The 13995-nt window shown below is 33.8% G+C and overlaps 3 protein-coding genes and 1 pseudogene across 3 annotated transcripts; all 4 read right to left on the bottom strand.

The window, feature by feature from the left end:
* Positions 1-1251: 1251 nt before the first annotated feature.
* Positions 1252-3270, bottom strand: LOC125826178 (flavonoid 3'-monooxygenase CYP75B137-like). The gene is made up of 2 exons (XM_049505496.1): positions 2293-3270; positions 1252-1872 (listed from the first exon to the last, which is right to left on the bottom strand). The coding sequence occupies exons 1-2, from the start codon at positions 3268-3270 to the stop codon at positions 1252-1254; spliced, it is 1599 nt and encodes a 532-aa protein (XP_049361453.1).
* An 884-nt stretch (positions 3271-4154) lies between these two features.
* LOC125826151 (flavonoid 3'-monooxygenase CYP75B137-like) lies at positions 4155-5822 on the bottom strand. The gene is made up of 2 exons (XM_049505466.1): positions 4887-5822; positions 4155-4785 (listed from the first exon to the last, which is right to left on the bottom strand). The coding sequence occupies exons 1-2, from the start codon at positions 5820-5822 to the stop codon at positions 4165-4167; spliced, it is 1557 nt and encodes a 518-aa protein (XP_049361423.1). The 3' UTR covers positions 4155-4164.
* A 1960-nt stretch (positions 5823-7782) lies between these two features.
* LOC125826143 (flavonoid 3'-monooxygenase CYP75B137-like) lies at positions 7783-9531 on the bottom strand. The gene is made up of 2 exons (XM_049505459.1): positions 8554-9531; positions 7783-8403 (listed from the first exon to the last, which is right to left on the bottom strand). The coding sequence occupies exons 1-2, from the start codon at positions 9529-9531 to the stop codon at positions 7783-7785; spliced, it is 1599 nt and encodes a 532-aa protein (XP_049361416.1).
* Positions 9532-10673: 1142 nt separating this feature from the next.
* On the bottom strand, positions 10674-12650 carry LOC125826146 (flavonoid 3'-monooxygenase CYP75B137-like; annotated as a pseudogene).
* Between the last annotated feature and the right edge of the window lie 1345 nt (positions 12651-13995).

Below are 13995 nucleotides of genomic sequence, written 5' to 3'. Positions count from 1 at the left end.
TGGTAGTATAAGAAACGTGAAAAGGAGCAAAGTTTATTTGGCATTTTGTTTATCATTCAATTTTCAGCAAAAAAAAATGTTTTCTTTCTTTGGATTCATCGCTAGCAAAATTGAACTCTTTGACCAAAAGAGTTTGCTTATTTTATATGGTCATTCAACTAATATTTATTTTCATAAAAAGTCATTTAACTTTCTTTTATATCTCAAAGTCACTTAACTATAAATATTTTACCTATAAAGTCACTCAATTATTTAGAAAGTAGCCCAACAAAATTAAATGACTTTTTCATTAAATTATTTTGAAATATTTTTTTGTTTCAAACAAATTTTTAAATAAATAATAAGATACACATTTTAATTATTTTATTAAATTTTATTGAAACATAATTTTTGTTTCAAACTAATTTCTTTTTTTTAAAAAAATAATACTCATTTTAATTAATTGATTAGATTTTGTTTTTAAACTTTTTTTTTCTTTTGGGGGGGGGGGGTGACAATTTACCTATTTGTGAAGTAAACAAGTTGTCAATGAACATTTTGATGGTGGATGGATCATAGAAGAAATGTGACTCTGTGTTTAATCTGACTTCATGAAGGTAAATATTGGACATTTGATATTCACACTGTTAAGTGAAATTTGAGAATTATATCCAACTATAACATGCTTGTAATCACATTAACTACGGTTAAGAACATCTGCTCACCAACATTCATAGGTGATCTTGCCTGGTTATAAAAGTAAATTGATCCATTAAAGTGTTATGTAGCCATTTTTAGAGAATATTTGTAACCCTCTTATTGTTACAGTGGAGCAATTTGAATCATAGCGATCCTATGGTTCTTACCTTCGATTTGAAGGATTTTTCCAACTGTTCTTTATTTTCTCTATTTTCGAGTTCGAGTCTTTCCTCCCTAACAGCACACAGATTTTGGTACCAGAACACTTGAAGAGTTGCTCATCAATCACAAAATATAAGTAAATAACTGACTATGACTTAAACAAAGCTCAGGCCGTTCATAAGGTTTTGAATTTGAAATAAAACTGGAAATATTTTTTATCGTACAAACAGGAAGCTCATCTCTGATGTGCTAATTCAGGTACACTTGAATTATAGGTTTAATATTCTTGATGTGTACTAAACTGTATCGAAACCATTGAATCAATTTCAAATGGATCCCATTTCCATAGTTCACCATACGAAAGAGAGAATCATCATACAGAACACGACTCTCTACAGACACATTTTAATCTTACTCATACAGTTTTGGATTAGACAATCTTGGAGTAGGTATAGCCACCAGAGGTATATTCTTCTTCAGAACAATCCCAAACTTCTCTGTAAGGTCTAATGTCTCTCCTTCGGGCAATTTCCAGTCGAAAGAATGAATGAGTGAAGCCAGTGAATACATGAACATCCTCTCTGCCATGACTATCCCCGCACAGATTCTCCTGCCAGAACCAAATGGGAAATAGTTGAAATCATTTCCACTATAATCCCATTTATTGTCCAAAAATCTCTCTGGATGGAACTCAGTTGGATTTTTCCAGATAGAAGGATCTCTCTGTATAGCCCATACATTTATGAAAACACGAGATCCTTTAGGGACAGTGTATCCTCCAACAGTGCATGTTTCACTAGGACAATGTGGCACCAAGAGTGGAAGAGTTGGATGTATGCGCAAGACTTCTTTCATAACTGCATAAAGATATGGTAATTGCTGAATATGAGACTCTTCCACAATATTATCTTTTCCCACAACTGTCTCTAGCTCTTGTTGTAATTTCCTCAGGACGTATGGTTTGTTCATAATTTCAGCCATGGCAAACTCAACCGCATTGGAGGTTGTGTCAGTTCCACCAACCACCATATCCTGTCCACAGTATTTGTGAAGTTATTATCAAATACTGTATATTGGATTTCAGTTCAAGGTTCACTGCCTTAATTCACAGTTAAGTCTTCCTTAATGCAATCCGATAAAAAGGTAGCAACTAACAGTTCAGAACATGAATTTATATAAACCTGATTCATCTAATAGTTTTTACTCATCTGATGTAATAATTCTTCAGTACATTTACTATCTTATTGTTCACTTTTATTTGCATTGATCCTCTTATTATGAATAACATCACTAAAAACCATTTTTTTTTATCCGTAATAGGTAAGGAATTAGACTATTTGAAGTAAAATGCAAACTTTGAAACCAGCACCATATCAAATGAATGTGAATTTTCATAGAAGAAGAATGTAACAACAGCTCAGCTCACAACAAAACTTGATGAATAAAACATACCATAAGTAAGGCTTTGAGTTCAATCATGGTCAGAGGCATTTTGGCATCTGATTCATCTTTCAACTTTAGCAAAACTTGCAAAAAGTCCTTGCTTTCTTGACCAACACCAGTTCCCATCTCAGCATTTCTATCTATTTTCTGTCTTTGATCAATCATGCTCTCAAATATCTTATCAAATCTCTTTTCCAACACATTCATCTTCTTTGTTACACCCTGCAAATCGAACCTGGCCAAGCCCGGATAAAAATCGGAAATATTTGGAGTACCTAACAGCTCAGTCATATCAGCTACAACATGCCTAAACTCTGCTCCAAGTCTAGATCTTTCCTCACCCTTCACTGTGCCACCCCATAACATGCTTGTAATCACATTAGGCGCAGTCAAGAACATCTGTTCACCAATATTCACAGGCGATCCCGCCTGATTATAAAAGTAATTGATCGATTTTCTAAGCTCCCTTTTCCTTAGTGCATAAACAGAATCTAAAGTTGAACCACTAAGCATTTCGCGAACACAAACTTTCCTCAACATACGCCATTTCGGTCCATAAGGAGTCCAAACTATGTCTTTTCCACCATATGAAGATTCTTTACAAGCAGCAGGCACATCTCTGTTAGCAAAAATGGTATCTTGATTCTTAAGCACCTCGCAAGCTAAGGCAGGTGAAGTAATAATAATCCCAACTTTTTTACCTAGCCAGAGTCTACAAATGGGGCCATAAGTTTGGGAAAGAGATGCAAAATAGGTGTGAAGTTCAGGGTCAAGAGAATGGAGATTACCTAGCGAAGGCAAAGCTTTAGGCCCTGGTGGCAATGGGGGTAGTCCATTTTTTGACCTGTTGGTGAAAAAACAAAGAAACCATAGTAAAGCTAAAATACCAAGACCGTAGGAGAAAAATACACCATTTTTCTCAATATTTAGTTCTTGCCAGGGCCATGGGAAAGAATCAAACAAAGGTTTGAAGAATTTGAGTGACATTATTTCAGCCTAAGAGAAAAATGGGAGAAATGGCAGAAACAATGTGGTGGGAAGCCATTTTCCACTTCGACATTTATATTTAATGAAGTGAAGAAAAACCGAGAAATGGCAGAAACAATGTGGTGGGAAGTCATTTTCCACTTCGACATTTATATTTAATAAAGTGAATGGCCCCTTGTTGTGTAACACAAATGAATCTTCAGCTTTTGATACCTTATCTGTCCTGTTCACAAGACAAATAAGAAAATATTACTCCCTCTGTCCCAATTTATGTGACACATTTCGGATTTCGAGATTCAAATAAGTCTATCTTTGACCGTAAATTTTTTCTATATTTTTCAAATATTTTGAATTATCAATTATTAAAACTTATAGTACTTTTTATATAGTTTACAAATATATAAATTTCATTTTTAAAAAATTGAAGATTTCACGAGCAAATTCTCGATCAAACTTAAACTGTTTGACTCTCGAAAAGCGAAATGTGTTACATAAATTGGGACAGAGGAGTATTAAATTAGGTATATATTGAGCAAAAATATGCTCTTTTAAATCCTTTTCAGGATGTCATAGCTTTTAGAAATAATTTCACACACCTTTCTCCAGGTTTTGCTTAGTAATACTAATTTCCCTTGTGGTTTAAGTATTATATCTCCATATATAATCATCAAACAAAAGATAGAAGCATAATCTCTACAATAAAGTAATACATGTACTATTATTTCAAATTCGATCCAGAATACAATATTTAAGTAGTCATGGAAACTAGCCATTTCACATGAAACATGAGGTCCTCATAAGACCATTGCCATGATAAAGCAACATCTTTCATGGATCACATTTCCATAGTTCATCACACAAAAGATAAAATCACCATGCAGAGATATTTCTATCTTACTCATAGAGTGTTGGATTGGATAATCTTGGAGTAGGTATAGCCACCAGAGGCATTTTCTTCTTCAGAACGAGCACAAACTTCTCTGCAAAGTCTAATGTCTCTCCTTCAGGCAATTTCCAGTCGAAAGAATGAATAAGTGAAGCCAGTGAATACATGAACATCCTTTCTGCCATGGCTAACCCCACACAGATTCTTCTGTCAGAACCAAACGGGAAGTAGGTCAAATCATTTCCACTAAAGTCCCATTTATTCTCCATAAATCTTTCCGGATGGAACTCAGTTGGATTTTCCCATATAGAAGGATCTCTCTGTATAGCCCATACATTTACGAAAACACTAGATCCTTTAGGAACAGTGTATCCTCCAACAGTGACTGTCTTACTAGGACAATGAGGAACCAATAGTGGGACCGCTGGATATAGACGCAAGACTTCTTTCATAACTGCATATAAATATGGTAACTGTTGAATATGAGACTCTTCCACTATGTTTTCTTTTCCCACAACTGTATCTAGTTCTTGTTGTAATTTCCTCAAGACGCCTGGTTTGTTCATAATTTCAGTCATGGCAAACTCAACTGTGTTGGCGCTAGTTTCAGTTCCACCAACAACCATATCCTGTCCATAGTATTAGTGAAGTTATTATCATGCACAACAATTTTTTATTTATGAAAATGTAATGAAGTAACAGATTTGAATGCACAACTGATAAAACATACCGTAAATAAGGCTTTGAGTTCAGTCATGGTCAGAGGCATTTTGGCATCCGCTTCATCTTTCAACTTCAGCAAAACTTGCAAAAAGTCCTTGCTTTCTTGGCCAACCCCATTTCTATTCATTTGTTGTCTTTGATCAATCATGCTCTCAAATATGTTATCATATCTCTTTGCCAACACTTTCATCTTCTTTTTAACACCCTGCAAATCAAACCAGGCCAAGCCCGGGTAAAAATCGGAAAGATTTGGAGTAACTAACAGCTCATTCATCTTAGTCACAACATGCCTAACCTCTGCCCCAAGACTAGCTCTTTCCTCACCCTTCACTGTGCCACCCCATAACATGCTTGTAATCACATTAAGTGCAGTCAAGAACATCTGTTCACCAATATTCACAGGCGATCCTGCCTGATTATAAAAGTAATTGATCGATTGTCTAAGCTCCCTTCTCCTTAGTGCATAAAGAGAATCTAAAGTAGAAGCACTAAGCATTTCTTGAACACAAACCTTCCTCAACATACGCCACTTGGGTCCATAAGGAGTCCAAACTATGTCAGTTCCACCATATGTAACTTCTCTACCAGCAACACTCACATCTCTGTTAGCAAAAATGGTATCTTGATCCTTAAGAACCTTGCGAGCTAAAGCAGGGGAAGTAATAATAATCCCAAGTTTTTTACCAAGCCAGAGTCTACAAATGGGGCCATAAGTTTGGGAAAGAGATGCAAAATAGGTGTGAAGTTGAGGATCAAGAGAGAGGAGATTACCTATCAAGGGCAAAGGTTTAGGCCCTGGTGGCAGTCCCTTGTTTGAGTTACTGATGAAAAACCAAAGAAACCATAGTAAAACTAAAAAACCAAGAAAACAGGAGAAAAACTCAATATAATTGAGTTCTTGCAGGGGCCATGGGAAAGAATCAAACAGGAATTTGAGAGACATTATTTGTGGAGCCTAAGTAGGAAATGAAAAATGGGAGAAGCTTTTGAAGGAAAGAATCAAAGAGGGATTTGAGGATGAAGACAAAAAGTATGCCACATACTGTTACCTCATTTCATACAGATAACTCTTGTGTTACTGGCTCTCCACAATGTTTCTGCAATACTTTAAGATACTACAGTGGAACCCCCAAATAAAAAATGTTGCCACTAGTGCTTACACAACCAACTAATACACTGACATGTTTGTTTGTTATACAAGAACGGTTTGAATTCACAATTACAATAATATTAAATTTTAAAAATAAAAGTTAATTACTTAAATTTATATTAGATCAATAAGAAACTTTATAAATGATATTAAATTAAATATTTAAGATATATATTGTCTCTTGAAAATATATTAATAATAAACAAATGTTCTTAACTAATATTATGAAAAGGTAATTGATTTATATTTTTCAAATTAGTATATTTCAATTGAATTAATCATAAAAAAAGAAACTAAAAGTACAAGATTTCTATGAACATCGTGAAATGCATGTTTGATAAAAATATTAATACTATAAATAAAATATCATAAATTATTAAAATATTAGACAAAAAGATAATCTATCAATACTACTAAAACAAATGAAACTAAAAATATAACATAAGTTCTAAATTCAAACAAAAAATTTAACACAATATCGGCCTACGTGGCACTATCTTGTGAGCCCAGCGCGTGTTGACAATTTTTTCAAGGATAGTGCCACGTAGGGCGGAAAGGGGTAGAAAATTATATATAAAATAAGTTCACGGGTATTAGGACCTTAGTAAAGGTTAGGTGTGTCTCAAGGATTTTGGCATAGGCCGGGGTACTTATGCATTTTCCCTAAATAATATAAAATATAAAATAATCTTTTTTTAAAAATAGAATAATAAAAATAAAATAATAGAAATAAAAAATAATAATAAAAAGAATAAATTAAAAAGTAATCAGCTTGTAATTCACATCCGCTCCCTGAAAATTGGAGAGTCTAATTACCCTCGTCAATTACACTGAATTACCAAGTAACTACATGGACAATCAAACACGCCAGACAATGTAATTACACTCAATTACACCAAATCTAAACCAAACACGCCAGATAATGTAATTACACTCAATTACATCAAATCTAATTATCGGGATGGCTTTCCAAACATGCCTGTAAGATTCTAATTTGTTGTTTCAATATGGGGCCTGTTCCTTTCTTTTCTTTTCTTTGGAGAAACAAAAATTAAAGTTTCTCATAGTCACATAGGATATTGGAGTATGTTTGGCCAAATTATGAGCAGTTAAAAGTTATTATTTTTTCAAGTTAATTTAGAGAATTGAGGTAGCTGGTTAAGGTTCACTGAAAAAATAGAGTAGTTGTTTTGAGTAATCACAAAAATTGGTTTTCAGAAGTTGAAAATAAGTACTAATTTTTTTTTTTGAACCTTGATCAATCATAAATTATTGCTTTAATATTAGAAAAAATCAATACTTTAACACCATATATATAAAAAGGAAGTAAAATTTGCTTAAGAATAAAAATATGTTGGATAAGACAAAAAGTGACTCTTGAAAGTCTGCAAAACCACAATATGAACATACCTCCCCAATCCTGCTGCTGCTTCAAACTTCAAAGCAAAACCAGTGAAACAACTATTGGTTCCAATTTGTTTTTTCAATTAGGGATTTTTTTTAAACTAATACAAAAGTATATAATTTAACTAATCTGTCCTTTTTCTATTTAATTAATTTGGTAAGCACCCTTTTTTTCAAGCAAATATTGTCAAGAGAGCAAGGAAAACAGCCATTTTATATTTATTCATGATGTGTACAGAAAACATCCAATCAATTTCAAATAGATCCTATTTTCATGAAGCACTTTTCCATATATCATCATACAAAAGATAAAATCTTCATGCAGAACACGTCTCTCTACAGACATATCTTACTCATACAGTGTCGGATTGGATAATCTTGGAGTAGGTATAGCCACCAGAGGCATTTTCTTCTTCAAAACAATTCCAAACTTCTCTGTAAGGTCTAATGTCTCTCCTTCGGGCAATTTCCAGTCGAAAGAATGAATGAGTGAAGCCAGTGAATACATGAACATCCTCTCTGCCATGGCTATCCCCGCACAGATTCTTCTGCCAGAACCAAACGGGAAGTAGTTGAGATCATTTCCACTATAGTCCCATTTATTTTCGGAAAATCTTTCTGGATGAAACTCAGTTGGATTTTCCCATATAGAAGGATCTCTCTGTATAGCCCATACATTTATGAAAACACGAGATCCTTTAGGAACAGTGTATCCTCCAACAGTGCTTGTCTCACTAGGACAATGAGGAACCAAGAGTGGAAGCGCTGGATGTAGACGCAAGACTTCTTTCATAACTGCATAGAAATATGGTAAGTGTTGAATATGAGACTCTTCCACTATGTTATCTTTACCCACAACTGTATCTATTTCTTGTTGCAATTTTCTCAGGACGTCTGGCTTGTTCATAATTTCAGCCATGGCAAACTCAACCGTGTTGGAGGTTGTGTCAGTTCCACCGACAACCATATCCTGTTCACAGTATTTTTAAAGTTATTATCATGCACAACAAAATTCATACTACTTGTAGAGCTGGATACTGGAGTTCAGTTCAATGTTCATAGTTAAGTGTTAACATACTGGATTTTTCCTGTAGTAGCATGCACAATTGAGAAAACATACCATGAGTAAGGCTTTGAGTTCAGGCATGGTCAAAGGCATTTTGGCAGCTTCATCATCTTTCAGTTTCAGCAAAACTTGCAAAAAATCCTTATTTTCTTGGCCAACACCAGTTTCCATCCCACCATTTCTATCAATCTCCTGTCTTTTATCAATCATGCTCTCAAATATCTTATCAAATCTCTTTGCCAATACTTTCATCTTCTTTGTAACACCCTGCAAATCAAACCTGGCCAAGCCCGGATAAAAATCAGAAAGATTTGGAGTACCTAACAGTTCAGTCATCTTAGTAACAACATGCCTAAACTCTGCCCCAAGACTAGCTCTTTCCTCGCCCTTTACTGTGCCACCCCATAACATGCTTGTAATCACATTAAGCACAGTCAAGAACATCTGTTCACCTATATTCACAGGCAATCCCGCCTGACTATAGAAGTAATTGATCGTTTGTCTAAGCTCCCGTCGCCTCAATGCATAAACAGAATCTAAAGTAGAACCACTAAGCATTTCGCGAACACAAACTTTCCTCAACATGCGCCATTTCGGTCCATAAGGAGTCCAAACTATATCAGTGCCACCATATGTAGCTTCTCTACCAGCAGCAGGCACATCTCTATTAGCAAAAATGGTATCTTGATCCTTAAGAACCTCGCGAGCTAAGGCAGGCGAAGTAATAATGATCCCAAGTTTTTTACCAAGCCAGAGTCTACAAATGGAGCCACAAGTTTGGGAAAGAGATGCAAAATAGGTATGAAGTTCAGGATCAAGAGAATGGAGATTACCTAGCAAAGGCAAAGCTTTAGGCCCTGGTGGCAATGGGGGCTGTCCCTTTTTTGACTTGTTAATGAAAAGCCAAAGAAACCATAGTAAAGCTACAATACCAAGAACATAGGAGTAAAATACACCTTTTTGTTCAATATTTGATTCTTGCCAGGAACATGAGAAAGAATCAAACAGAGGTTTAAAGAATTTGAGAGACATTATTTGAGCCTAAGAGGGAAATGGAAATTGGCAGAACCAATATGGTGGGAAGCTCAATGTTTTAACACCACTTAAAACAAAATGGAATTTTGATAAAGGAATAAGAAATCTTGGATCAAGACAAAAAGTATTCGGCAGATATATGATTTGTTCAAAATTGACATGATACATTAGTTCCTTATACAGCAATAAATTAATATAATTTGGCGTAAACAATGTATTTGAATATAATTGTACCTTGGGATTCAAATAAATGAAGAAGTCAATGACCTTTGTTGGGTAGTGAAAATGAATCTTCAGATGTTGATACCTTCCAGCTAGAATTGGTGCTTCTTCCTGTCCACAAGACAGACAAAGAAATCGTATTAAATTAGGTGTATATTGTCTTCATGCCAGCAGAAATATGCTCTTTAAGATCCTTTTTGTTTACTTTCTTTTAGGAAATTTCACACACCTTGCTCAAGGTTTTGCTTTGTAATACTAATTTCACTTGTGTTTTAAGTATTATGCTTTTCTTCTTTATTCCGATTTCTCTATAATAATAATTCTTGTAACCTATTATACCATAATAAGATAGAAAAACTTTGACTAATTTGTTCTTTCAAACACACTATTTTGTTTGATTAGTATTATAAATATCTTTCCTTGAATGTTGGAATGTGGTCGTTCTCGAGTCTAAAAGGGTCGTAGGCCTTCTTGCCCACTCTCTTTACTTTCTTATGAATTGAAATCCAGATTTGAAACGCTTAGAAAAATCTGACATCTCCTCAAAAGTAAGAAGAAGAGGAAAAACAGAAGATGACTCCACATGAGTAAATATCGATTCTCAAAGAAAACAACATTTTTAAAAATATGAAATTGATTAGAACTTGAATCGTAGCAAAAAAAAAAAAAAAACTTTCTGCAAAGTACTATAACCCATAAAGCACATTTAGTAGACTGAACAAAAAGTTTATTGTGTTGAGAAGGAGACATATGCACAAAACAAACACAACCAAATGTGTGAAAATTATGATATCTAGGATTTTGAATTCATGAGAAATTTAATTTAACTAATTTGATCTTTATAATATAAATTTTTATTTAATTAATTTTGTAAACTCCCTTTTTCAAGCAAATATTGTCAAGAGACCAAAGAACACATCCTTTATGTATTTATTCTTGATGTGTACAAACTCTATGGAAAAGTTTGAATCAATTTTCATGGGGCACATTTCCATAGTTCATCAAACAAAAGACAGAATCATCATACAGAATACGACTCTCTACAGCATATTTTAATATTACTCATAGAGTGTTGGATTGGATAATCTTGGAGTTGGTATAGCCACCAGAGGCATTTCCTTCTTCAGAACAATCCCAAACTTCTCTGTAAGGTCTAAATTATCTCCTTTGGATAATTTCCAGTTGAAAGAATGAATGAGTGAAGCCAGTAAAAACATGAACATCCTCTCTGCCATGGCTATCCCCGCACACATTCTTCTGCCAGAACCAAATGGGAAATAGTTGAAATCATTTCCACTATAATCACATTTATTGTCCAAAAATCTTTCTGGATGGAACTCAGTTGGATTTTCCCATATAGAAGGATCTCTATGTATAGCCCATACGTTTAAGAAAACACGAGATCCTTTAGGAACAGTGTATCCTCCAGCAATGCTTGTCTCACTAGGACAATGAGGAACCAAGAGTGGAAGTATTGGATGTAGACGCAAGACTTCTTTCATAACTGCATAGAAATATGGTAACTGTTGAATATGAAACTCTTCCACTATGTTATCTTTTCCCACAATTGTATCTACTTCTTGTTGTAATTTCCTCAAGACGTTTGGTTTGTTCATAATTTCAGCCATGGCAAACTCAACTGTGTTAGCGGTTGTAGCAGTTCCACCGACAACCATATCCTGTTCACAGTATTTGTAAAATTATCATCATGTACAACATTTTTTAATTTGAAGAACTGTATAATATATAGGTGTTCAGTTCAAGGTTCTCAATTAAGTCTTCACATAATTTTGATAGAATTAAGCTTTACATATTATTTGATGATAAATGACTCTTTCCTTAGTACAGTCCAATAACAAGTTAGCAACCAACAGTTCAGTCATCTAATGGAAACAATCAAAATGCGCAGCCGATAAAACATACCATAAGTAAGGCTTTGAGTTCAGTCATAGACAGAGGCATTTTGGCATCTGCTTCATCTTTCAACTTCAGCAAAACTTGCAAAAAGTCCTTGCTTTCTTGACCAACATCAGCTCCCATCTCAGCATTTCTATCCATTTTCTGTCTTTGATCAATCATTTTCTCAAATATCTTATCAAATCTCTTTGCCAACACTTTCATCTTCTTTGAAACACCCTGCAAATCGAACCAGTCCAAGCCCCGGTAAAAATCGGAAACATTTGGAGTACCTAACAGCTCAGTAATTCCATACACAACATGCCTAAACTCTGCCCCAAGATTAGCTCTTTCCTCACCCTTCACTGTGCCACCCCATAACGTGCTTGTAATCACATTAAACATAGTCAAGAACATCTGTTCACCAACATTCACAGGCAATCCGGCCTGACTATAGAAGTAATTGATTGTCTGTCTAAGCTCCTTTTTCCTTAGTGCATAAACAGGATCTAAAGCAGAACCACCAAGCATATCACGAACACAAACCTTCTTCAACATACGCCATTTCGGTCCAAAAGGATTCCAAACTATGTCAGCACCGCCATACGACATTTCTCTTCCAGCAGCAGGGACATCTCTGTTAGCAAAAATGGTATCTTGTTCCTTAAGAACCTCGCGAGCTAAGGCAGGCGAAGTAATAATAATCCCAAGTTTTTTACCAAGCCGGAGTCTACAAATGGGGCCATAAGTTTGGGAAAGAGATGCAAAATAGGTGTGAAGTTCAGGTTCAAGAGAATGGAGATTACCTATCAAGGGCAAAGCTTTAGGCCCTGGTGGCAGTCTCTTGTTTGAGTTATTACTGATGAAAAACCAAAGGAACCATAGTAAAGCTAAAAACCCAAGAAAATAGGAGAAAAACACCCCCTTTTGCTCAACATTGAGTTCTTGAAGGAGCCACGAGGAAGAATAAAAAGGGGTTTGAAGAATTTGAGAGACATTATTAGAGGAAAATGAAAATTGGCAAAAGCAATGTGGTGGAAAGCTTGAAGCCTTTGCAGGACTTTAAAGGAGATATTTTGGAAGAAGACGAAAAAAATTCAGCATCCCCATCATTACATGAAACACCATTAAATTCGGTCGACATAGCACGAGTAATATATTTATTTTATGAGTATTTTTTTCGGATAATTTTACAGATTTTCCTAGAAGTTTCGTTATATAACATTTCTCTCACGTGTGATTTACGATATTATACCTATAGCTTATCTTTTTAAATTTGATTTTTTCATAGCCATTTTTCGAACAGGTTTAAAATAAATATAATTAATTGCAATTTGACATTTGTCCGTCTTTATATTAATTTCGTCATATTAATTCATATTTAAAAAAATAAGTTATTTAATAAAAACTTAAAAAATAAATTATTAAGAAGAAATGTGTATCTTTATTCGGTAAAAAAGAACACGTGTATATATATGATATATATTTTAGTATTAATTTATTTGTGTTGATTTATTTTCAAAATATTTGTTAATTAAGTCATGTTTTTTATATAACGCATTAATATAAAAAAGTCAAATTTATCAAGTCATAATTGATTTATATTTATTTTAAATAGGTTTAAAGAATGGTTAAAAAAAAAACCACAAAGGATACGAGTGTTATAAATCAAAACATGAAGGAAGGTCTCTGAAATTATCTCATTTTTTATTGGTTAAACAAAAATCGAATTGTAAAAGTTCAAAAATTGATAAACTGAAACTGACAATAAAAATATCTTGTTGATTTGGTTATTAACTTAGTGTATTTAAAAATCAATAAATCAAATTGATAATACATAAAACTAAATTGAATCGATCGATGCACACCCTTGCTAAACTAATTTATTTATGTGATTTCTTTTCCATTTTTATCACTTATGAAATTATTCAAACTTAGTAGTTTGGTTTGAATTTTATATATGAATTCAAAATTCTTTAAATAAATATATAAAAAAAAATCCAATAAATCAAATATTAATAATAAAATTTTAAAATTGAAATTTTCAATCTGCTTCTATCAAATATGGCAAGAGGCCAAACTAATTTAAACCACATATATTGTTCCTTGATTATTATTTGTGTGGAATGTGACTGCTGCCCTTTATGAGAGGGACTTGATTTGAGATGGACAAGGAAAATGTTTTCATCCAAGAAATTATTTTTAATAAGGAAATATCAAATTGATTCACTAATTGATTTTAGACTGATAACAGAAAAACCTAAACTACCACTTCTAGGTAAATGTATGAATTATGTGGATAACAATAATAAAGTTTAAATTTAGTTGTGCATTGAGATCGTC

The sequence above is a fragment of the Solanum verrucosum genome, unplaced genomic scaffold (assembly GCF_900185275.1).
Source record: "Solanum verrucosum unplaced genomic scaffold, falcon-dt-bn FXZP01000060.1, whole genome shotgun sequence".
Classification (NCBI taxonomy): Eukaryota; Viridiplantae; Streptophyta; class Magnoliopsida; order Solanales; family Solanaceae; genus Solanum; species Solanum verrucosum.
Note: the sequence above shows the minus strand (reverse complement) of the source record. Positions and strands in the feature narration are given on the sequence as shown.

Excerpts from the sequence above, each read along its gene's own strand:
- LOC125826178 (XM_049505496.1), bottom strand. The coding sequence starts at position 3,270 with ATGTCACTCAAATTCTTCAAACCTTTGTTTGATTCTTTCCCATGGCCC. Across the intron at positions 1,873-2,292 it reads AACTCAAAGCCTTACTTATG|GATATGGTGGTTGGTGGAAC; the intron begins GTATGTTTTATT and ends TACTGTGGACAG.
- LOC125826151 (XM_049505466.1), bottom strand. The coding sequence starts at position 5,822 with ATGTCTCTCAAATTCCTGTTTGATTCTTTCCCATGGCCCCTGCAAGAA. Across the intron at positions 4,786-4,886 it reads AACTCAAAGCCTTATTTACG|GATATGGTTGTTGGTGGAAC; the intron begins GTATGTTTTATC and ends TACTATGGACAG.
- LOC125826143 (XM_049505459.1), bottom strand. The coding sequence starts at position 9,531 with ATGTCTCTCAAATTCTTTAAACCTCTGTTTGATTCTTTCTCATGTTCC. Across the intron at positions 8,404-8,553 it reads AACTCAAAGCCTTACTCATG|GATATGGTTGTCGGTGGAAC; the intron begins GTATGTTTTCTC and ends TACTGTGAACAG.